Source organism: Aphelocoma coerulescens, chromosome 7, assembly GCF_041296385.1.
Source record: "Aphelocoma coerulescens isolate FSJ_1873_10779 chromosome 7, UR_Acoe_1.0, whole genome shotgun sequence".
Lineage (NCBI taxonomy): Eukaryota > Metazoa > Chordata > Aves > Passeriformes > Corvidae > Aphelocoma > Aphelocoma coerulescens.
This window is the reverse complement of record NC_091021.1, coordinates 31,558,467-31,583,975: the sequence shown is the minus strand read 5'-3', so window position 1 is coordinate 31,583,975 and position 25,509 is coordinate 31,558,467. Positions and strand designations below refer to the sequence as shown.

The following is a 25,509-nucleotide window of genomic DNA, read 5'->3' as shown; positions in this document are numbered from 1 at the left end:
GAGGGATTTTCAGAGATAATGGAAAAGTGAAAGCCTTTGTAACTTTGTTTCTGAATGAAAGTTTGCAGGAAAGTAAGAAGACAAAACATTCAACCATGATTCAGCCTCCTGATGCAGCAACTACATGAGAACTAGAAAAAGAAGCAACAGCAACTGCAGCTCCTTTTTCACCAAATTTTCATCAGATTGCTTGCAAAAACCAATATTGATTGACATACACTACCTGGAAGGGTCGTGAATTTAAGCCATTTTTATAAAGAACACGTATGTTAAAGAAACATACCCTAGTAGGAGCATAAAACTTGAACTTGGTCTCCCATTGTACAAAATACGGTTCACACATACAAGGACTGCCCAGTCCCCAAAGAATTTACAGGGTAATTAAACAAGATTGGAAACCAAATAGGAGTAAATCTGAAATAGTTCAATTCTAAAGTAGTAGGAAAAACCCTACCACAACCCAAATGTTATCTGTACTGCTTGTAATACACACTACAAAACCCACAGAGAGCTAAATGAAGCCTTTCACCTGCCATATTCCAGAAGTGTAGCATGAACCTTTGATTCCTCATCCAGCAGTTCCTCAGCTCCCGTCTGACGTTTGTATTTTCTCTGGGGTTTGTAAACCTCCTGCAAGACAGTGAATGAATTCAGAGCTTGTAAAAAGGTTTTCTAAAATAAATGAGGAATTGTTATCTAGAGTGATATACACTGTTTGCTTTCCAACTCAATATACTTACCTGAATAAACATCCTTCACTTTCTCTTTTTGGAATTACATTATAAGATCTTACTGAATTGATTTCTAAGCAATTTGCTACAAAAATTGTCTAAGTTTAAAAAAAAATTATAAATTACTATTTAACATGGAACGTCTCAGCCATCTCCTCTGCCATGTTTGAAAGAATAATAAACAGTAACACACTCAACATCTATTAAAATGATTTGGCTAATGCCAGTGTCTAGAAATGTTACCTCCTTTGTGAGTTAATTCTATTTTTAAACTATCTGATTTGTTAATTAAATGCAATTATTATTTACTCAATGATCACAGGTTACAATGGAATTAAAGCAGATTTTATTATAATTTAAGGAACAAAAATGTCTCAAGAAGTTTGGTAGTAAAATTACTTTAATCTCCTTCTATCCCAGTGTAATCCAATATCTGAACAACAGCCCACCAAATAAAACAAGAACTCACAATTACTATTTTGTACTGATAGTGCTGCTTCCAATTTAAAAACAAAAGGAAGAATATTTCTTGCTTGATCTAACTTTCTGCACTGTGCAAACTATTATTTTCAACAAACAATTCCTGCACCATAACACAGCTGAAATGGCTTTCCATCTTTTTCAAAGATGTAATCCCAAAGTGGAGATTTCAAACAAGTGAAAATTGACAATATTCCTTGGCAGGCTTCTCCTGAATTTGTCTGTTGCTTTTTACAATTTTTACTTCATTTCTAATCTTAATTTCTGTCATCTTTGCTTGCAGCTATTCAATCTTGCAACATTTTTGACTGTCACACGAAAAAGCTTTATATGACCAAGGATCTTCCACTAAATGTACTTTCACATCTAGAGAAAGGCAGTGTAAGTCACAAAGGTAATTACTTTTTGGTACTTTTATGGTGGCATTCTATTTTATACCTGTGCTATATGAAGTGTAGGCATCATACCCTAAACATTAGTCTGGGCATCAGGTAATTGAGCAGTTGAACAAAACCACTGCAAGATAACCTCAATTCACCAGCCAGTCACCTTTCAGTAGCAGTAGTCCTTATTCTAATGACCATCACTGATAGTTAACATTCCCTTTTCCAGCCTCTAGGCCTGATCATGACCATGAATCTTAGTGTACTGTCCCTTTGAGAAAAAAGGGTAGGTCCTTAGATCACTTATAATAATGAATTCAGACAACAGACTGATCTTTCATACTTGCTGATCTGCTTTTAGGAGAGTGGATTTCTCTTCCAATTCCAATGCACAATGGTAAAGGTGACCTGTGGGAACCCAGAGTGCAGACAATATTTCTCTGCCTGTTTTGAAGAATTTTACCCCCCTGAACAACACTGTTTTTGACCTGTGCCCTTGGAAAAAACTTCCTACTATTAGAAAGGAACTAGAAACTACACTAGTGTAAATCAGGTGATAACTATTATTGTAAGATTGTCACAGGGTGAAAAATTTAGAGGTTTTGGGTTTGTCAATGTAGTAAATAGATAAAAGCAAAAAACATCAAGATGGAGGATTGTTGTTGTTCTCCAAACCTTCTTCTTTTTCTACTACTCCATATACTGCAATAAAAGTAGTTTGGGATGTTTGGACAAAGAATTCCACAGTTCCCGGCTGTGTTACTGAATAATTGGTAGAAAAGTAAAAATGTATGTTTTTAGTAACCATTGGTTGATTTACCTTTAAAAAGGCTGTGTAATCTTGATAATTCAGCTTTCTCCTGCATTCTCTGCTTTGTGCTATGTCTGGATTACACTAGTGACTGTTTCTCTGATAAGACTTAATAAACAACTATCAAGAAGCAGTGAAGGCTGAGAGTCCCTGTTTGTGTCTCAAACTCCTGGCAAGGACTTTAAAAACTCTCTCCCATTAGGAGAGGTTTGATTATGGCACAATCTGTGTCAATGACCTGCAAAGGAACCTTCATCTAACAGCCACCTTCTCCTCCTTCCAGTTCCTATGGATAGATGGGAAAGCTTGTGTACATTCTGCCTTGAAAATTCATTCTGTGTGTTCTTCTAGACTGCACTCATGCCATAATGCCTTAAGAGGTCTCATGAACTAATCTTTCATTAAGAAGATCAGGTGCCAGCTGTAGAAGACATGATCCTAACAGAGCTCATATATTTAGGGAAAAGGTATTTGGCTAATGATACCCTGAGCAATGATGAACAAAGGTAAAAACTTCATGCACCTATAAACTAAAGATCTGTGAGAGTAGAAGACAGAATACAAATTAATAGAACATGAACACTAAGCCCTGAAAACTTCTGATTCTCAGTAACCAAAGGGAACCCTTCATCGCTTTTAATCAAGTATCTTCTTTATTTTTTAAAATTATTTTTAAATTTAAATTTACTGAAAATTTTAGGTACTGGTGTCCCATAACAGCATTGTGATTATTTTGTTTCTGTCTCTTCAGTGACAAGGTCAAGATCAGCCACTTGGATAGAGAACCTTTAGTGCTATTTAAGGACAGTGCAGGTAAAGGGCACACTTGAAAAATTAGGACAATTATTCTGAAATTGAAAATAAGCAGAACCCCAATGAATTTCAAGTGGTACTTGATAGAATACATATTTGTAATTCGCTTTCTCACACAGGTTTGCATTGTTTCTCAGTTTAAAGGGCTATACAGGTGGATTAATGATGCAATGACACCTATGTTCAGGGGGAGCTAACTTCTAAAACAGAAAACATGTCTCACTGGAAAGGCAAGCGTTTCTAGTTGGAGTAAAAGACTCGCTGTAAGTCTGCTAATAATTAAAAAGCTCAATGAAATCATGGGGAACAATACTTTAGAGACTGTAATTGAAATTTCTAAAGCAAGGGCAATTATTCAAACATTAACAAAGGAGTTACATTGGTCATTACCTGGAGACTTGCCTTGCAATGTTATTCTATAAACACATGCTGTAATTCAACCACATATATTAGGCTCAGTAGCACTCAGGTCATTTGCACAGAAGAACAGCTCCCTCCCTCCAAAACCTGACAAAGAGTAAGGTGGCTTGACTGGTACACTACACGCCCTTTCATATGGCTCCTTACACCAGCACTGAGCACCTCCATCTGTGCATGAGGAGCTCAGGGTGCCTGGCTAGAGCTGTCTGAAAAAGCACTGATTTTCTCAGGAGAGCAGGGTTTCACCATCTATTGAAGAGCCTTGGAAATGTCCCATTCAAAGCAAACCCAGATTTCTCACCTCTTGTCAAATGCTAGCTTGGAATTTATCAAGATGGTCCAAAAAATCCCCAAAACCAGTAGTGAACTACCGAGAGTCAGAAATGGTGAACTGATGGTCCCAAGCAAAGAGGGAAATTAGAAAGCAAGGACAGAAACTCCAGTGACCAGCCAGGCAGCTGAATTCAAGCATGAGTGAGAGAGCTTACATATTTTATGTGCCACTCTCTGTCACATTCATGAACTAGCTTTCAAAAATATATACAAACAGTTTATCCAAGAGTTAGAAGATTTGCATGTGAAGAGGGAGAACACAGCTGAGATCGCCTCTCCCAACCAACATCTGCTACTTGAAGAAAATATTTCTGAAGTAGGGTGTGTACTTTCATTGCTAATTACAAGTTAAAAAGTCAGGTTCTGAAATGAAGGTAATTGAGAGCATCAGCATATTAACTAATTTCAAGACAAATAGAACAACTGCTGATAGCTTTAAACACATTTAAGTGTGCTGAGTGTTTAATAGTGTCTGTAAGCTACCTTGTGACTTTTGTTTGATAGTGTGGAATTCCACACACTCCGTGCAGGCAGTTGATATGGTTTATCTACTCATACAATGCACACCTAAAAGGTTTTCAATCTAATATATTGGCATTCGAGACCTGTTCTAAGAATGAAACTCAACATGTAACTTAATTGGGATCTTCTCATGAGAAAACCCAGGATTGGCTGCATAAAACAGAATTAACCACCTCCATTTCATTAGTAAAATCACTTGCTTCTTCATCATAAAAAAAGAAATCCAACATACTTACAAAGATATCAGTAACCGTTTTGATCACCTTCTCTTTTCTTTGCATGAATTCATCATCCTGAAAGACATTAGTGGAGGTAATTAAAAATACCAGGAATGGAGGTTAAATCTCAAACATTCTATCTATTCTGTGAAACAAAGCTGTCAAATAGTTTCTGAGCTGCCCAGTGATTTGGTGAAGTGTTAGTGATTTGCTGTAACACAGAAAAGTACCTGCTTCTGCCATCAGATGGGAGGTAGGTCATTAAAACTGTGTCCAGATCAGCAGCCTTTCTGCTCTCTGCTTAGGCAGTACCTGACACAAATGCAATCCCAGCCCACTACTGGGCTCTCCAATCTTTACTACACTTTTAAGAAATGAAGCTGAGATAGACTTGATATGGAAAAGAGACGCTTCCTGTAACTGTTATTTTAGTTTTTAAGCATTAACAATAATAATTTTTAAAAAATCAAAATCAAAACCACGCCAAGTTAATAAAATCTGTCTATCCCAATACTAGGGACATCTACCTTTAATCCTGTTACTTAGAGACAAAACTTGAGTTCTACATGTTAAACATGGAATTGCCTTGTGATATGTATGAACAGAATTGATGGCTTTGCACTACAGGCACATATCCAAGGTCATTCAATCTCTCCTCCTCTACCAAGGAAACTTCTTATCATTGCTGAAGAACAGTTCAATTTTTGAATGAACTTTTTTACAAATCTAGTTTTCAAGAACAAGTTTTGGAGTTTGGATATAGAGAGACAATAGCTGCCTTTCACCACTCTGAAAGAAACCCTAAATTATAGAGCATAAACAGTATATTAAGTCTCAGTTAGCTACACCAGCTTCTCCACAGCATGCTGGGTGCTTCCGAACAGCTAGAATGACAAAAAAATACCAAATATTGCAGACAAACTAAGGCAATCATTAAGCAAAAGTTAACCAGAATCTACAAAATCTCTGTCACAATAATGCTTAAATTTTTTCCCAGATGAATTTGCACGGGATTCCTTTAGGACTGATTCATAAAACGATTGCAAAAGCAACTCTGGTAAAGCGTGCAGATTTCAGAGCTGTGGGGCTGGTATTGCAATTGAGTACTTGACATACTATCACAGCAACAAGAACTGTCTTGATCTTACCTCTGGCAGTCTGTGAGTTTTTTGAAACTGTGATATAGAGTAAGAACGGACATAATCTCCCATTTCTTCCCTTGTTTCTATTGCACGCTTCACCAGCCACTGAAAAAAAAATTGTATCAGCCGAAAACAGAAGAATAATAGCAGAAAACACCGAACTACTGCATCATTTTTTAATACATTATAAAAGCTAAAAGCACATTTTAAGCACAGAAACAAGATGATGTGATTTATTTGTAAACATGGAAACTCTTTCGCCTAATCCTAACAAAATGTGTCAGCATTTGCTACTTTATAAACTCCACATTTCTTCTTCTGTGCATACATTTCTTCTGTGAAATTCTCCTATTATAGATCACTCACTGGTTTAAAAAACTACAGCTCCACCATGAAAAGATATATCTTCGAGCCTATGAAATGTTCATGAAGAACCACATGCCTATGCAAGAAAAAAGACTTCTTCTGACATTTATAAGACCACACAAAAAGCCACAAAATATTGAAGTACATTTTAAACAATGTTGGAGGAGATAAATCTTGCAGGCTGTTGACAGCCTGTGCAGGAGGTCACAGAAGAGATGAGATCAATCGTGGGATCCAAGTTTGAACCAGCAACTGTTTCCTGTGCTATAACCATGAACCCCTGGAAAGTGAGGGGAACATGATGACAACAAGAGATGAAAATGCTGACTATTAATTACCAAGCACATCTGAAAACAAGACTGTGTACATACTTTTGCCTCTGATCATGAATTTATTAGGAAGAACATTTCTGCCCATTGGAATATCTGTTAGACTTTTTTTAAATTTTTTTTTTTAAAGTTCTGCTATAGTCTATGGCAGTGAGCCAACTCAGCCTAATTTCTTCCCGTAGGGAAGGATCCATCTGAATTCTTGCACAGTGCAAGAGCTAATGGGACACAACGCCAGGCTGAAGAGCAAGCTTTTGTATTATTTGGAAACTGATTTGAGATCTACAGATAGCAAGTAGAATCTTGAGTTTAACAGGGCATTGAATAAAGTGCCATTATCAAATACGTAATTCCTACGTGGTGTAGTGAGCATTTCATATTTTGCATGGTCTTTTTCAGAACACAGTATACTGGTGACACCAGTAAGTTTTCCTTGAAATCTGATGAGGATCCTGCAGTACGTGGAGCAGGCAGAACTTCACAGAGATCTGACAGAAAGCCACATTTTTTAAAGAAAGATCCTCTACATACCAAAAACTAAGCCCATCAAAAAAGAACGTCATTGCCAAGTACGGGTCAGCTCTACCACTACTGGCCAGTACAAATACCAAGACTCACTGCTCTTGGAGAAACCCAGAAGTACATTTCCTCCCTGTTTCTCATTGCCAGAGGCAATATCCCAAACCAGGATTTGGGATAAAGCAGGTGAGAGAAAAGAATACCTACTGCTATAGTTTTTACAGCAGGAGCAATATATTTCCTGTGAAAGAAGCCTTGTGTTTGATAAATGTAACCATTCATTGCCACCAGGGCAAGAAACTCACCTGGGTTGAATTTTAGTTTTAGGAAATAGAGTTCAGAAGTAAAAACTCACATTAGCAAGATACAAACTTCCCACCTTAGGCAGCATCACCACAGCTTGAAAGCTGTGTAAGAGTAGCACACACCACAGAATGTTTTGTGGGGAGTGCAGTTAAGTGTTGTTTTCCTCAGGAGCCTCCTACTAGAAGATAACAGGAAAGAGCACCAGGAAGTTTTCCCCACTTCTTACAAGCCGAAATTTAGATTCAATTCTTACTCACTAAATTCCTTCACAGGCATGAGGTAAGGAGATATTTAATGGAAAAGAAGCTTCCTTAACAGTCTTCATTTTGCCTATCTGTCAAAGATACATTTCTGTGTGCAGATGAAAGGAAAATCAAAAAATGATAACAACATGCCAAGGATTCTCAAAATACCACATGTAACTGGAACACATCAAGTGTTAGCTTAAATCTTAAGAAACTTGAGAACAGTGCACATGGTGAGTTAGTGGTGCTCAACAAATACACAGTAAGAGGACCACTTGTCAGAGCACAGTTTTTAAGTGATATGAAATAAGGATGAATTATGCCTAAAGAAACGACCCCAGTGGCTTTTGCCTTATTCATGTCCTTCTGATTCAAGGTCCATCTGCATAACTTACCCCATACACTTAAACACAGACCGTAAGGTATTTGTTCTATTTCCTAGTCTGGCACAGAGGACTATCAGAGTCCACAACAAGATTAAACTTTGGCTTCTTTAAGCAGCCATTCCACAATAGGCACAATCTGACTCCATGGCAAAGAATTTAGAGTTTGTTTTCTAAATGTGAAACAAGCAATACTTAAAAATTCTATCATCCATAACATCACTTCATTCTTTAAAAATATTAATTCAAACTACTTCTCTGTGATTATTTATTCCAAAGTTAAATAAAGAGCCAAACAATAATTCAAAGCTTTGTTATATTTTTTATGCAAATTTTATGGCCTTTTTCAGCAAAGTATCAATACTCCATGAAATTATTACCTGAACAACAGGAAATATATGAATGAAATCCAGTCCCTGGATCTGATGTGGTTCCAAACGATGTGGACACTTCATTTTTGGTAACACTGACACAATTTTTTCAGTTAAGGCACTATTATAAAACAACAAAAAGACGGATGTACATATGCTACAATTTTCTTTTGTAAATTACAAATTATTTTTGCAAACACAATAGTTCAAAGATTCCCTCTAGTGGCTTCCACTATATATACTGAAAAGCAATCAAACTCATTTACAACACAGCTTTTACAGGTACTATTTATATCATCAGTCTGTGAAGAGGTGATTAAGCCCCACTTACAGGCTCCTACCTTGGAAATTTAACTATTACAGAAAATTTCAGGATCTGCATGTCTGGACAGATGAAATACCCATGTAAGATACACCTACAAACACCTTTGCACGTTATAGTGTACACTCAACATGAAGAGACAGTAGCTTTAAGAATAGTTACATTAAGTAAGAGATGTGCACTCCAAGGAAGTCCAGAATCAAATATAAGAACTTAATACTTTATTTAGCAGAACTCACAGAACACATCCTGATGTTACTCCTGAAACTTTATGAATTTAAATACATACTGCACTTAAAAGCTAAATACACAGTACACTTCACATACTTTTCAAGTGACTAAAACTGAATTGGCAGCAATCTCATTCTACAGCTCAGTAAGAGCTGGTTAACTGAAAGGATTACCCTGTCACAAGGGATCCCTCAGCAAGAAATTCATCCTGTTTCCACTGAATACCTAATTTTAGGGCAAGAATTTTTTTTGCTTTCAATGTTGACAAGTACATTTTTAAAGCAGGTGTCACTACTGAGGATGAAAACTTTACTAGGAAAACCAAAGCTATTTCCCCATGAAGGAAAAAAATTAACTGGTCCAGTATTGACCTCAATGATATTTAATACTGTCCAAATGGACAACTAAGATCCTGGAAGAACAGAAGGGGATCAAGAGACATGAGACAGTGACCAAAATCTGGGAATAGAGCCTGAAACATTTTACTTCCTGGAGGGAAGTGAAGCACAATCAAAGCCAATGCAATTAAAACAAAAGCTATTTATCCAATAGATGCAAGGTCCTCTCCTAATGTATGTTTCCATGTTTATTTCAGCTCAGTAATTAAATAACAGGACACCCTCACAATGCCTTTGGAATAATAGTGAGAAAACACAGTTTAACTTATCCTTATCTTGAGAACACCAGAGAAGCCCTGAGCCTCTACCAATACAAATATTACATGGACATCAAAACAGCCTATGCTACTGTCATACTGAACACTTTAGATTTACAAATAAATCATTGTTGCTGTTTTGGGAGAGGAGCCTGGATTTTGTTTTGCCAGTTTTGCATCCAGTCAGCTGGAAAAAATAACAGAACACTTTGAGAACAACTTAACTATTTCCTACGTGGTTGTTCTTAAGGATAACAAAGATAAAAAACTACCACCCCCATCTTCATTCATGGTCTCTACTTAATTCTTTGCAGTCAGCAATGCTTTATGTACTTAGCTATGTATGATGATTTGAGCGTCTCCAAATGCAATTGCAATACCCACAAATATTTATTTTGAAAATCCGTGTAAATGCTCCATGACTTTCAAGAGAACAACACAGAAAGATGTTCTTTTTAACTACATTGAGTAAACAAGTCTCTTCATGCCACTGTAATTTGTCAGGCTAATCTTATTTCCTGGAAATTTTAATTATGGCTCTTTCATCACAGATACACATAAAGAAATAATGGAGTTTAGAATGTGTTCCCTATCCCAGCAAAAACAATGTCTATAACCTCCCTGGTACAGGAATTAGCTGGCTTATGAGCAAATTCCATGCCTAAGAAATGAATCAAAACAAAATGTTCTTATTGGGTCACCCTGAGGAAGGAAATCCTCCTCCTCAGTATGGGGCAGGTAACTATTTTGGCAACAGTGACATGCTTTAAATTCTGTTTGCTGATGCCTACAATTCCAACCCAGAACCATAAAAGGGAGTCAGAGGTTATTTACACAGCAGAACTGCAGACACATGAAACTCAGGGAAGGTCTTCTAATGTTGCATTCCAGCTTCCAGCAGCGTGGTCTCCCTCTGCCCTTTGCTTTGGCCTCTGCATCATCCCCTTGTGCCAGCACAAGCATCTGTGCAGCTGCACAGAGAACTGGATCCAGGAATTCATTCATGTTAAAACTATTTTCTTTTTTTTTTTTTCTTTTGGGGTGTTTTGGGTTTTGGGTTTTTTGGGTTTGGGTTTTTTTTTGGGGGGTAGGTTTTAACCTGCATCAGTTCCCAATTCAGTTCAGTGTGGAGCCACACAAATGCTTTCAGTGCTTAAGTAGGGATATAAGAACATTGCAGCCCAGAGGGAATAGCCCTGCCTTTTCTGAAATAAGCTTCTTTCTGGTTTTAGGATTTGTGGAACTTCAGTCCGAGAAACCCAGAAACCCATGCAATGTTTTGTAAACAGGCAGTCCTCAAAAGCAGGAAATTTAAACTAAAATTCTTTCTTAGAAACAGAAAAATAGCAGGTAACTTCCCCCTCCCCACCCACATTTTATTTTCTAAGAAAAAGAAGAAAAATCCCCCACTTGCCATTTAATCAACTCACATTTTTTGACCAATAGTAGAGTTTTCCTGAAATAATAAATCCACGTCGATATCGAAGCTGCAGGTAGTGATACACCACGTCATGCCTCCCACCACCTGGCAAAGGAGCAACAGCATGGTCAGGGCCACTTTCAACTGAAGAGGTAAACCCAAATACATCTTTGAGGCTTTATTTGTTTTAGAAACGACATCTCAGTAATCTCTCCATGCTCAGTATCCTCTCTGTGCTAAAACAGACTGAAATACATGGCATAACCATATCAACTTCATACAATACTACACATAATACACAGGTACCAGAAGACAGAAACCAGCCTAGCAGTTATTGACAATCTAAATTCCTCTTTCAGCTTTATATATTAGTTTTGAAACAGCTCTCAGATTGAAAAAAGAAAACCAAACAAAAAAAACCAATGGATACAAAGCAACAGTATGTTAAATGTCATGACCTCTAAAAAGTGACCATATAAAAATTTTATCAAGGGTCATAATTACTGCAGTCATATATTTACCTTTTTATATAGATCTTTGCTACTATTACTTCTTGCTTGCTGACATATGCAACACAAAGTGCTAGACACAGTATCAGCACAGCAATGGAAATCCCCAGCTCTGTAGAAATCTCTATTTCAGGCCCTATTCTGACATAGGCATATTTAACTCCTGAGCCATTTCATCAACTTTACATAAATATTTAAAGACAACTTTTAATAAATATGTGCAAAATAACCTAAATGTATGCAAAGGCAAAGAAGAGAAAAAGGGATTAACATGCAGAGTAACTTGCCAACATCATGCAGCAAATTAGGAACCCTGGTTTCTGACACATCACCCCTCTCACACTCCCCTCTGGAACTGATAACCTACAAATCCCTTTTGCATTAGCAGTGTGATCATTTTCAGTAGCACTGCTCATCTCGGTGAGGTTGGGCACTGTCATGAAATGGTAACTTTGCAATTGTATTTAAGTAAGTATAAGTGATTTCTACACATAAATGCAACAATGTTACCTCCTAAGGCAGTCTCCTTGAAACTATTCTGTCTGTGAGCAGACACTCCTGAGCAGCTACTGTTAACAATACCAAGGAGTTTGAATAAAATAAAATTGCATTGCAAAGTAAGGCTGTGCTATGATCAAAGACAGAGCAGAAAACAGAAGAGTCCATTTCAAGGCTGCTGTAGTTTTGTGTTCTCAAACCCTGGTTCAGGAATTTCTCACAAAGTCAGCACTAAAACAATTCAGAAATCTCTCTTCAACCTGAACTTTGCTCTCAGTATCACACACTTCCTGTCTAGGACAATGAAAGGTTAACAAATATGACATTCTATAGATATGTACAAACAACCCCAAAATAATCTCACCAGGCTAACTGTTCCATTCTTACACAGACACTTCCTCATTTCTCATCATGTTGTTTTTAAAATTACCATGCTATCTCCACATATCCTAGCTATTCTAACTGCTGTTGAGAGAGGGAGGAAAATTCCCTGTACACAACTCTAACACAGGCCATAACACCCACAATAAAAGCAGACAGCAGTTGGTTTGCATCCAGTTGTCTCCTCTAAAACAGGCCTTGCTGCACAAAATTGTCTTTCAAGACTGAGGAGGTCCTGTCTGAAACTAGGTCATTTGCAGAATTATTCACACAGGGAAGCCTCACAGGTTGCAAATGTCTCTTATAAAGTCACCTAGAATTGCTAAGCAAACTGGCAAAACATATAAGCCTCATACTTAAAAAAGGCATTGAAAAATATTGTGCTGGCCTCACCTTGTCAAAGGGTGATAACCCCTTGATTCTTGCTCGAAAATACCCAGCAGCCACCAACAGTTCCAAAATTTCAGTCAACTTGATGTTTTGTTCCTCATCTTCTCTTGTTTCAACCTGACAAACAAACAACACAACACTAATTCAGCTTTTCTCATTCATTTGAGGAATGAACGTTTTCTGAACTTAACCTTGGCACAGATCACATATCAGACAAAACCTGTCTTCTATAAGCAACTTGGTTTAATGCTAAAACTGTTCATTTGAAAGACATTAAAGAAACAGGTAACACATTTCTACATGGATTTAACATCACATATTTTCACCCAGCTAAAGGCTTTTACTGATCGAACTCCTGGTCCACTGCTTGCCTCCAGCTAGTGAGATTGTCCTATTGCCATAAGGCAGTTAATTTATTCTCCATTTCGCACATTTCGTTCAATTTCAGGCTTCATAAAATCACACTCTTCAATTTAACCTCTATCCCAGCCGAAACAGGACACGCTTCTATAATTCTTGTACAAAAACAGGAGGACACGCTCACATGGAATTCCACTTTTGGGGCAATGCAATTTCAAAGCACAGCAGTAACAAAAAGTAAACTGTGACGGGCAGCCCGGACAGCCTCAGTGCTCCGAAGCCTCACCACCACAGCCAGCCAGTTCCAATGCTTTTGTCCCCACCTTACAGGATGAAACCCCACAGCTCCGGGGATGCACATGATTTCCTAGAGGAACAGGGCTCGCGAACACCTCGGCCCTAGGCCGGAGAGACGGTAACAAGGTATCCCCCGAGAGCTACAGGGACCCACCTGCACACCCTTCCCACCTCCAACCCTCTGGGCACCCTCTTCCTCTCCGCTCCCTCCCAAGGGAACCCGCGAGCCCGGCTTGCAAAGGGGACGCGGGAAGGCGATGGTGCACCGAAGGTGACCCGCACAGCGCTGCCGGCAGCCCCACAGGCCTCCCCGCGCCCCCCGCGCCCAGCCTGCTGCGCGGCACCGACCCCCGCGCTCCCGGCGAGGGCCGGGAACGAGGGGAAGGAGCAGGCGGGGATCTCGGGGACGCCGGTGCAGCGGGGCCGGAGCAACAGCGGCCGCGGCTCGGCAGCGCCCGGGGGACGGGGGGCTGGGAGAGACGCGGCTCCGGTACCTCCTGCGGGGCCTGGCGCTCCTGTCCCCGCGGGACCCCCATCGCCCTCCGCCGCCGGCCGCGCCGCTGTCACGTCCGCTCCCCGCCGCCGCAGCGCCCCGGCGAAGGGGTGTTCCCGGCCGGCGGCTGCCGGGTTCCCCCGCCCTCACTCAATGGTTCGCCCGCACCCTTCTTGCGTACAAGCGCATCCGGGCCGTGCCATTCGCGGCCGAGGGGGTGCGGGGAAAGGAGGGCGGCGGCTCATGTGACTGACGGGCTGCGCGGAGCGCAGCGGCCGCGGCCCCGCCCGCGGGCTGCGCCCTTGGGGGCGCCCCCGGGTGCCCCCGTGCCCACGGCCCCTCAGAGCACAGCTCCTCCCCGCGGGCACCGCGGGCTCCGGGCGATTTCCCTGCGCGGCACTGCCCTTCTCCCGCCGCCGTTTCCTTCTTTTTTTCCCTTTTGCAAGGGGTCCTGAGGCCTCCCACCAGCATGGAGGACAAGTTACTGAGTGCTCTCTGACTGCGAGGCGCCTCACGGCCGCTCATGCTCCACAGGGCGCTGACACTTCCCACTGCAAGCCGTATTTCCTTTGGTAACCGAACAGCTGAAGTGGGGTTTAATTCTGTTTTTTCTCCCCTGCACACAGGTCTCAGAATCACTTAGGTTGGAATCCCAGAATCAATTAGGTTGGAAAAGACCTCTGAAATCACCAGGTCCAAGACTGACCACCATGTCAACTGGACCATGGTGCCAAGGGCCATTTCTAGGCTTTCCTTAAACACTTCCAGGGACAGTGACTTCACCACTTCCCTGAGAAGTTCATTCCAGTATCTAATCATGCTTTCTGTGAAGAAATTTTTGCTAATACCCAACCTAACCCCCCCCCCCCCCGGCACAGCTTAAGACTATGTCCTCTCGTCCTGTCGCTGGTTTCCTGGGAGACGAGCCCGACCCCACCTAGCTGCACCCTCCTCCTTCCAGGGAGTTACAGAGATTGAAAAAGTCACCCCTGAGCCTCCTCCAGGCTAAACACCCCCCACTCCCTCAGCTGCTGCTCATCAAACAGTCCCATGCTGAGGAACCCCTGCGACATGTGCTGGCTCTACCTCCCAGCGGAGGGCACATCAGGGCGCCGTGTCTGAGCATCCCCTGGTGGGAAGGTGGGCACCGGAATGTGCTGGAGCCTGGCCTCCCATCCTGGGCTTGGCAGCACCGGGCAGACCCTGATGGGTGTGCTGGGGTCTGGATGCTGTGCCCAGGCTGGCTGCCAACACACGCTGGATTCATGAATAAAATCACACCAATGCACAGGGATTTGATGGGCTGAACAGCCTGGTAGCAAACCATGGCAGCATTTCATGGGTACCATTCTTGTTGGCGATGGCTTCAGAAATACCTGATAGGGGTCTCTTTTCAAGTCTATCACAGGTGTTCTGTTTCCAGACTCTATGCCACATATGGAGTATTAAAAAGAATAACCTTGCACTCATCTGTGGCTAGAATCATCTCAAGAAGGTGAAGGAACAGGAGAGCAGTGTTCCCATCCTTTGGACGGCAGCAGAGCATACATGAGCCAGTCCATTCTGACTGCTGCCCTGACAGAGTGATCAAAACAATAACAACAATAATAAAAGCAAAAATAGGCCAGACCAGCTCAGGCCTGGTTTAACCACAGGCCACATCTTAATTAGAGCTGCAGAACACTGTTCCACAGCCCCAGAGGCTAATGTGGCCACCACAGCAATATGGACTGTGTTTTGTCTGTCTTCTCCTCCCAGAGAACTGTACATCTCTAATTTGATTGCCATGCAGAGGAAGACTGAAGCCAACAAAAAGCAGGGACAAAGAGAAGGGTTGAAACAGGAGAGTGTTAGAAGGGATGTAGAACAACCTTCAGACACACCAGCAAGTGCAGGTCATAAGGCAACTGCTGAGAAGAAACATCAACTTGAGAAAAATTTTCCTGAGCCATGATATGGTCATGAAATTCATTTCCAAAGAAATACATTAAAGAAAAAGGAAAAATAAAAAGCCAAAAGTAGTATGAACTGGGGGCTTAAGTAGTAACTGAGTATCAGACAAGGGAGGGAATTAACCTACCCCGGGAAACAGAACTGTTTCTCTGGCTTTTTAAAGCACAGTAATCCAAAGGAAGGAGACAGGGCTAATTAACTCCTATGAACTTTAAAACTCATGCAACTGGCCCCCAAAATCATAAAGCTGGCCTGAAATGATGTAGTTACAGAAATGTAATAGGTTGTTTTAATTTGCTCTATATCTATGAGACCACAAGGACTGGAAACATTTTTCTCCTTTATAGGCTGGAATTTTCCTTCTGTTGGTATGTAGTAAGGAAAGAAAAAGGAAAGGCAAAAAAATACAAAAAATCTATGGTCATTACAACTCATCTTGGATCACTTGAACCTCAATACAATACTTCTCAAAAGCATTGCTTCCCAATACCTAATTGTGATGCAAATTCACTCAGTTACCCAGACAGAACTGTTGTCCCCTATGACATTTGGATAATCAATCTTCTAAATACCACTTAGGTTTAAGAAGAGCCCCAAGAGGGTTACCATGTAAAAAAGAAAAACCTCCCTTCCTTCAGGTTTTTAGATTTTGTGCTTGCAAATCTCTAGCAGATTCAACTTAGGCTTTCTTTTCCCTTTCCCTACTTTATTTTGATCTGTGAAGGTAAGTGAGCTCTGTTGCTTGGTGCAGCTGCTTTCAACAATCATGTCTTGAATTTCCTATTTCATTAATCTTGATCCCACGAAGCTGAGCTGAAGAGCTTCATCCTTTTTTCATATAGCCATGTGATTCATTTCTCTGTTCAGCCTGGACTTGTGACAACATCGAACTCAGTCACCACTGAAAATGTAGCAGTAGGTCTCACTGTCTCTTCTAGCACATATTTGTTTCTTTTTGTAATAAGAATAAAAATGTGCAATGGAGTTGTAACAGCAACAGGAAGGGTTCCACTCTTTGTAGAGCAGACACAGTTAGATAAACAAAGTAACTTAAGTAACTTTCCAATGTTCTCTATGCCGAGAAGGCCTAAAAGCTATTTATTTCCATTCTGCATGATAGATAAAATACAGTAAGTGCAACTTCCTGTGCAATGGTCCTTCGTACAGCATCTTCTTGTTAAGGTACAACATTTGTTTATGGATACCATAAAACAAAGTGTCATGAACACATCTCAGAGTAAATGGAAAGGATCTCAGTGGTTGCACTGGGCCATGGAGCTCGGTACTGCCATGACTGCATCTTCCCAGTTGGATTCCTACAGCAGAAAGTGAAGCCAGCTGTAGGGAACTAAACCCAAGCCTTCCAGACTCAGTGTCAAATTCTGCATTGTTTTCTGTGGCTCACCTCTTGGGTGAGCTCTTTTTTCGAGCCATTTTGTTGCCTAGCAGCCCCAGCACAGAGATCACTTCCATCCTGATCCCTAATGAAATGATACCTGTGATGGTTTTCATCCAGGTGTCTGGAATCAGCAATACTGTTGGCCACAGCACTAGAATCTCCCTCTGTATGCATTTACTCTTTTAATTTGTTGTCTTGGTTGTATCCCATCTCCTTACAGTTACTCGGTTCCCCTTCATCTATTTCCTGAGATGTAGTAAGCATAGAGAACCATTCAGTGGGCAATTGCAAATTCCCAATTATCGTCAGCGGAAATGAGACTGTGCACTGTGAAATGAAAAAGTCACAGACCTGTTACAGTAGCCACTGTGTTAGGGGCTGCAGCAGACCATTGCATTTTTGCATTGCAAACCGACTGATATTCTTTGCAAGGTATTGTGCCCTTTCAGCACTCACCTAGAACAGCAAATAGTGATGTTTTAAACATGCTCACTATCGTACCCATGGGTGACATTCAGAAGGTCCAGTCCAGCCAAGGTCCTGTTCAGTCTCTCCTCTGAACAATTCCTATTTTTAGCACTTAATAGTTTAAAACAAACAGGCAGACAAGACCTTTTTTCTTGAAAAATGTCATTTTTAATATTGTTTAATATCATTAAGATTGGCAATATGAACACAAACATTTTTAGCTCACTTTCCAAGCTGTTAGCTCATCCCAACCAAACCCAAGGCAAACATAGGCAAAACAGGTGAGAGTAGTGGCTGTGGTAACACAAGAAACTCCTGTTCATGGTCATTTTGGTGATGTAGTTAGAAAAGGGCCACAGAGTAGTTTCTTTCTTAAGTAGGAGGAAGAGGAAAGACGTTGTGGCCTGTGGAATCTGGAGATGAAAAGGTAGTCTGATAGTGAAAATACTGAGGTTCTGGTAAGAAAAAAAATCACAGATCCCTCATGGTCTACATAACAGAAGTTGACAGAATTGGTGGCTGGTCCTCTCTACAGTTCCATCTGTGCCTGGTCTAAAGTCTGTCTGGAGAGTCATGAGAATATTATAACTAAGTATCTGACAAATACTAAAGGTTTTACCAGACTTCTCTTTCTGCATCATCATGATTTTGATCACATGACTCAAAGACTGTGGTCAGGATATGCAAGTAGCCAATTATTTTGGGTATTTCAATTTTTGAGAGGCTTGATTTTCAGAGAGTGCTACTGTACTCTCTTTGAAAATCAGGCTGCTGAGGCGTTTCTCAGTTTCTACATGGGTACATGTTGCAAAGTCCAGGCAAGGACAGGCACAGCACACCTTGACACAGAGTAGTCACCCCCAGAGAGGTTTGTTTCGGACAGTGCCTTTACACCTCTTCTGAAAGTCTCAGGTCATCTGTAGCTGTTATGCTCAAAAGAAATTAATCTCCAGGACAAGGAAGTGGGTCTTTCTAACTCACAAATCCATAGAACAACTAATTAAGTCTGATTCACTGAGCCTCAACCTGAGAAGGAACAAACAAAATGAGAACCTTTGCACTGCAAGTGCATCACAGACTCCTTAATTTGGGCCAGGATATTAAATTTCAGATCACAGCTCTGTCTGTGATGCTCACACAGTGAAGAAATACTTTGCTTCATTTTTGTATTTAGACCGAGCAAATCTGGAATTGTTGGAAAACAAAAAACCCAGGAACTTAAAAATATATTTGTGAAAGGTAAAACTTCTCCAAACAGAATCACCAGTAAGATTTATTTCATGTTCAAAGAATAAGAGACTACAGGTCATTGGATTACTTATTTACAAATCTTTTCAAAGGTGCAGAGAGCTATATATTTTCACTGTGGCATTTTTAGGCAAAATATATGGATTTAGACTTTACCTTCTACATGCCATAATAGTATGACACATCCTTCACTTAAAATAGTTGTAAAAATGAACAGTAATTTCCCAATGGAGTGAGATAGTCTGAAACAGTTAACAGACTTCTCACAGGTACACCTCACTCCCACGAGAATGATGATCTAAGATGGAGGAGATTTTTGGCTTTTCTTCTTCTATGTTGATTTTTTGAAAGAGAATTGAAAAGGCAGACAAGTAGTAAGAGAAGCAAGATAAAATATCAGTGATGTAGAGGTAAAAAAGACAGAACTGTAGAGATTCAAGGTGAGCATGGGAAGTGTAACCTTGGACAGAGCTAAGCAAAAACGAAAATAGTCTACAGAAAAAAAAAAAAAAGGCTGTGTTCTGTCTCAGTGTCTCAGCAGACATCCAGTTTAACTTGAGTAATTTATACATGTGTGCATTTTGAAATTAAACAGTCCCACTGAGCAATGCTCTTTAGGAATTTTAGCCTGACTGCAACTTAACCCTAAATGAAAAGCAAACTCTGCTACCATTAACTTCTACTCCCTCCATCTTCAGACTGCTTCTACACAGGGGATCCTGGCGTAATCCAAAACTGCAGTAGAACTACGAGTCTTTTTAAGAATCAAATCTTGCTTACACTCAGGCAGACACTTTGACAAATGGTGAAAGAGCACCCTCTGGTGACACCAGACACATGGCTGTATTCTGCTGCCAGTAAGGCAAGACATGCATCCCTGGAGTACCGGCTGTGCTCTGGCAGGCCGCCTCGAGGTGGTTTAGTATGTTTTAATTCATTATTCAGTTATACATACGGAGTACAAGAGTGAGCATCCTGAAAACAAATCAGGGCTGACAGTGACCTTACTTCTCCTGTCCCTTAAATCACTGAGTTCTTGTAATTTGAATCAAACATTTTCTGAATTGTTCTGAGACATTTTTTAGGAGGCTTTGGAGAAGGTTTTATGGGCATCATGAAATGCAGTCCCAAGTTTTATTGCACTGGACAGTTCAAGGCTTTTCAGAGTGTGATCCAAGTATTTTCTTACAGTGTTCAAGAAGCTTGGCTGAGCTGTCTTTTCAAAGATTTTCTTTTTCCACAGAAGCAATTATTAAGAAAAATGAATTACCTTTTGCCATTCTAGCTATTCAGAGGTAAGGAAAAAGGATGGATCTTAGCCTGTTATTTGCAAATCATAGCTAATTTCAACACAAATTGAACCCAAATATGCTAACAAATAAAATACACAATTTTTCTGAGTAAGTTCTTCTTCACAATGGTGATGGCACACATTTCATTAAAATTCAAGGGCAAACTAATGTGAGTTTCTTTAGGAGTTAATAAAAGCAGTTAATAGCTATAGTAAGTCTAGAAAACACTTTCTGGAATTTTAGTCTGCAAAGGACTGGTTTTCTAAGGCTGGGGGTTTGTGCAGACTGATTCTCTCACCCTTCAAAAGCTGTGCAAAGCCCCTAAGCATCAGGGAACCTTGCCAAAAACTAGGTAAAGGTCAAGAATGTTAAAACCATGGAAGTTCTTAACTGTACTTAAGTATGTAATTCATTAAAAAAAATGGTCATGTAATTACCAAATCATTTTTTAATTTATCACATAAATCTGGTCCACATAATATTGATTTAATATTTTATTTAATAAGATAATACAGCATTACATCTCCAAAGTGTAAAGATAATCATCAGAATGTCACCTAGCCTAAAACTGAGTAGCCTATCTGAATAAGTCAGCACAGAGCATCTCATGACTACCATGAAAGAAAATTGCTATGTTGTGCTTCCTCCCAGCATCTTGATAAATCTTCATTCAGCCTGTGATGCTGAGTAGAAGTGTTGAGTTCGTTTCCATGTTCATCGTGCTGTAGAAGAAATACCCAACTGGTAATTCTAGTGCTTTGTGCAGTGAGGAATATTCAGGAAGTCTGCAATGGTTGATGAGTTGGAGAAAATGACTCATACTAAACAGTGACTTAGAAAACAGGTCCATTATTGCCCAAGAGAATGAGGGATGATAAAGTTACATCTCCAAAAGCTTTAGCTTTCAATTTATATGATTTCTAAGGTTTCTTAAAGCGCAAGAAGTTAAAAAACAAAACAAGACCCAGTTTCCACCTCAGTTGTTACAAGTCACCTGGTAGCGTCACATGAACAGTAAATGTTCAACAAATTCAAGCACTCTACAACTTGGAAGAAGCTGCCTTGTGCAGAAACAATAAGCAGCCTGCCCGAATCGTGGCAGCTTTCTGTCCTTTACAACAGCATGACCAGGTGCCCACTGTGGCCAGAAACATTTGTATTGAGTCACCTTTGGTGGGGTTCTTGCTTTCAGATTCGTGTATCTGCATCCACTCTTGCCAAAGATCTAATGTCACTTACCAGAAAGGAAAAATTCCAACATCAGCTATCAGTCTTACCTGCTTTTTGTTCCTTCACAAGTGCTATCACAAAGCAATCAACTGACCTGAGCTCAGGTCTCCCTGAAGCTGTTTTGTTGCTAATAAAAGCATGGGTCATTTAAAAAAGAAACCTTCACTTGGGTTTATCATCCTTAATGTTATTAAACAATGAACATTAAAAATTCAATCTCCACAAACAATGTAATCAACCTATATCAGGTGATTTAATATACCTAAATCATATATCAACATGAAGGGTTTTCTATCTGATTTGGGGGGGCTTTGCACCCCTGGAAATTTTTTTTTTCCAGCAACCACAAAATGAAGAAAACCTTTGTTTCTTAATTAAAACAGAAACTTTCACCTGATCCCTTGATTCTGGGAGCTGGGCTATAATCAAACATCAAATATTGCAGGGCTCATAATAAAAATAAGAATTTTCAATGCCTTATTATGCAACTTCACATCCTTTATGCAGGGCCACTCAGGAGAAAGATTTACCTCTAAGATTGTCAGCACTTTTCTTATCAGTCACCTCAAAAGCAGCAGTATGGCTGACTCCTGTGACTGTGTTGGATTTTTTTACAGTTCAAGGCTAATGAAGTCTTTTGTTGCAGAATTCTCCTAGCAATTTCTTCACTGTCTCCAGTAGTTCATATCCTTGTGATTTTGAAAGGCTGGAAGTAATATGTCTGGAGTTATACTGCTTATCCCCAAAGCATGCCCTCTTATCAGGAACTATGCCTTCCAGAAAAAAAAGGTGGAAAAGGATGCCTTGTAACTTCCATGATTTTAAAATTAGGAGGAATGTTCCTACAGGTACACAAATACCTGGGATATGCCATATGCTGTCCAGTGTAGTTTGTTTGGAATGGTTATTAAAGTCACAGCTCATTCACAAAGCAAGTGTTAAAAACTCCAGCAAGCTCTGCTGCCTGTTGCTGCTGCTTTCTTTCTTGGGATCCATGTTAGTTTTACTTAGTATGAAAAACAGATGTGCAGCTACATTCTGTCTCCTAAATCTATCTCTGTGAGGGAATATAACCTTTTCCAGTTTCCCATCTCTTGGCCTTGCTCTGCCAGCTCACCATGCCCCAGGCTGTGATGCCCTGTAGTTGCAGAGATGCATTGCTTCTCTTATTCAGACTTTGTAAACCAAAAAGCCATGCTATGGAACTCTTCCATTTCCCACAGATGGACTCAGCAGAAATTAATTCCTTACACTTTGGGAAGCCTGGGGCTGGTGGGAAGCTGAGCAGTGAGAATGGAAAAATGCCATAACTGGAGCCATGGGGAGCAGAAATGACTGAATCCAGGAACTGCTTCATGGGGGGAGATGCAGTTGCTCCCATTAATTCAGGGACTGTAACTTCCACCAAAGGAATAATTAACCTTTTACCTTGCCTACTGTTCTACTGAGTTTAAAGCCACTTCTCTGTCTTCATCTCTTCTGGTGAAACTGTCTCCCAGTTCCCTTTCTACTGCAGATTTAAAGAAAAATCTGACAGTGCATTTTCTTTTTTGTCAGTCTTTGCTTCCCTAACTGGCTGTCGTCTAGTCAATCCATCTACTATACTCTTCCCTTTGCATAGCCAAAAAAACCCCTGCAATTTTTTGATTTAGAAAGTAGGATGAATTGAGTGCATATGCTCTATCACATCAGGATTCACCTGCCTTTATTTCTGGAAGTGTGTATGAAGTGAAGCAGCATGTTTCACAGTGGCTCAGAGAAAACATGCCTGTGTTGGTCTGTGAGAGACAGAACAGCCAAGCCTGCTTTCAGGAAGACAAAGTGAACTGGGAGTTCCAAAGTGAGAAGGAAAGCAGTGGCTTTCGTGCCATGCAGTAAGTCAGAGCTACCAGGTACCAGTAATTTTCCATGAACTTTCCAAGAGGCAGAACTTCAAATGTTGAGCCAGTTCTGAAGATACTTCAGTTTATGAAGTCTGCCTCCACTTATGCTGGGTGGCTGTGCAGAAGAGTGGATGTTCTCAGGAAAGCATCCACTCATTTCATAGGAGAGACTGAGGAAATGAGATGCATGGTGAAAGGATTAGAGTCAGAACAAGTATTTTAAACATTTTATGGAGAGATAAAACAACAAGAAGAAAAGCAACATCTCTGGCCTTTGACCATGGTCAACTCTAGCCCAACCTTTTTCCAAAGTGTTTTATGTAACTCTTTTGTTTTCAGAGTCTTTTGTTCCATGTCTCATACTGAGGTTTTGCAGGAGATCTGGACATGAGTTTGACTGTTACTACATTCTGCCCACCGGAACACATTCCTGTGCTAACAGGCTACCAAATGCTGGACAAGACTTTTTCCCATACATCTTGCTGCCCTGAGAGTTGTTCTAAGGAACTGGCAACGCTGGTGTTCCATTCTGATGCTTCTTCACCGTACTCCAAACCAAATTCACTCCATTTATAAGGCAGAATAAGATTTTTCTAACTGCCAGGTCTGCACTTAACACAGTATCTGAAAACTGAGCTACATTTTTTCAGCCATGTAGTTCATAACTTAGCTTTGATAGCAACAGATATTCTGAGATCAGGACCAAAATGCAATTTTATTGTTTGGACTTAAGATATATCTTGCTTTTTCTACAGCTGTACTGATTATCAGCCATTTTAGTAATTAAAAAAAAACAAACAGAAAAGCAAGGAGATTGGAAGCAATGTCATGAGGAGTTAATACCAAAGTAGTAAACTGCCACTGACAAGAGCCTATTCTTGACACTGCAGAATAAAAATATACTATTTGTAATAAATGTATATAACTGTAATATCATTTACCTTTCAAGGCCATCAGATCAACTATCTAAACACAATATTTATGTTAATCTTCAAATATCACCTTATCTTCCACAGACATTCTGCTGGCAGTCTCAGCCAAAGCCTGCTGTGGTTGAAGGAAAGTTTTCTGTTGTTTTATATTGAATCAGCCCAAAGAACTAAGTCATTGAGTCAAAGCTGGAAATACGTACATAGGAAGTTAATAGAAAATGTCATGCTTTTATAGACTTCCCATCTCTAACTGCACCCATCAGTAGCAGAATATATTCCAATTTTAACATCTTCTCCATAAGCAAACTATTTTTTCAATTAACAGGCTACATATACATATATTTCTGGGTTTTTTTTGAAGGGGGGCTGTTCAGTTGGTTGATTGTCTTTTTTTTTTTTTCTGGATGCAAACCATTATCCATACTGAGTGTTATTTGTTAGATGTAGTGAAAATGCCAGCATCAAGTAACTAGACTGGAAGGAACTTCCTGACATACTGAATGACAAGAGATGAGGATCCATCTGCTCTGGTGCTCTCTGGCTGATAAACTGATGGTGCTTTCATTGCACAAAATGAGAAATGATATAATTACTGATTACTCTTCAAGCCATTATTCTATGTACTTTAAAGCTAGGTGGAAAAGATGGGATTTTCCAGGATCTGTTTGAAGGAACATAGGGCAAGAGTGCTGTCAAAAAGAACATGAGCAAAAGCAAGAGGAAAATGCAGAAGGAAAATGTGCCCAAAGAATGGTGGCATTACTTAGGTTGGTGTTGCTGCAGTCTTCACAAGGTGTTACAGGGATAAAACACTCCCTTGGAGTGAGGTAAAGGATGCATGGGACACAAACCTTATGAACAACTATTTCCTTCCTGTCCTTTACAACACATTAAAATTGTGTAAGAGTTGGAAGTGCTTTGGCAAGTCATACCTGGGCACATCACAACTATTTCCCAGCCTGCAGGCCAGCTTCCCTTCCTTAACAGCAGGTGGCGGTGAAGTTAAACAAATGAGTCGAAATAAGTCGAGAAAACATGTTTTGCCTGGAAGCTGGTGTTGCTGGAGACAGCTCAGAGAGCCCCGTGCATATTCCGACAGTGCAAGGTTCATTTCCAATGCAGAGATCTTCTGTAGCACATTCAGGAGGCAGAAAATATTAATTCATCCATAGCTGT

At 40.2% G+C, this 25,509-nt stretch overlaps 1 protein-coding gene across 2 annotated transcripts in view; it reads right to left on the bottom strand.

The window, feature by feature from the left end:
• The window catches only part of CCDC93 (coiled-coil domain containing 93), a 72,878-nt gene that overhangs the window by 22,096 nt on the left and 25,273 nt on the right, over positions 1–25,509 (bottom strand). Inside the window, exons 1-7 of one of the 2 annotated variants that reach the window (XM_069021186.1) lie at positions 13,930–14,130; positions 12,782–12,895; positions 11,011–11,105; positions 8,382–8,493; positions 5,860–5,958; positions 4,730–4,786; positions 530–630 (exon numbers count right to left, since the gene is read on the bottom strand). In XM_069021186.1, the coding sequence (XP_068877287.1) occupies positions 530–630; positions 4,730–4,786; positions 5,860–5,958; positions 8,382–8,493; positions 11,011–11,105; positions 12,782–12,895; positions 13,930–13,971 (620 nt within the window). In that variant the 5' untranslated portion in view covers positions 13,972–14,130. Of the gene's footprint in view, positions 1–529; positions 631–4,729; positions 4,787–5,859; positions 5,959–8,381; positions 8,494–11,010; positions 11,106–12,781; positions 12,896–13,929; positions 14,131–25,509 lie in introns of those variants that run through there. The other variant, XM_069021187.1, reaches the window with a different exon arrangement.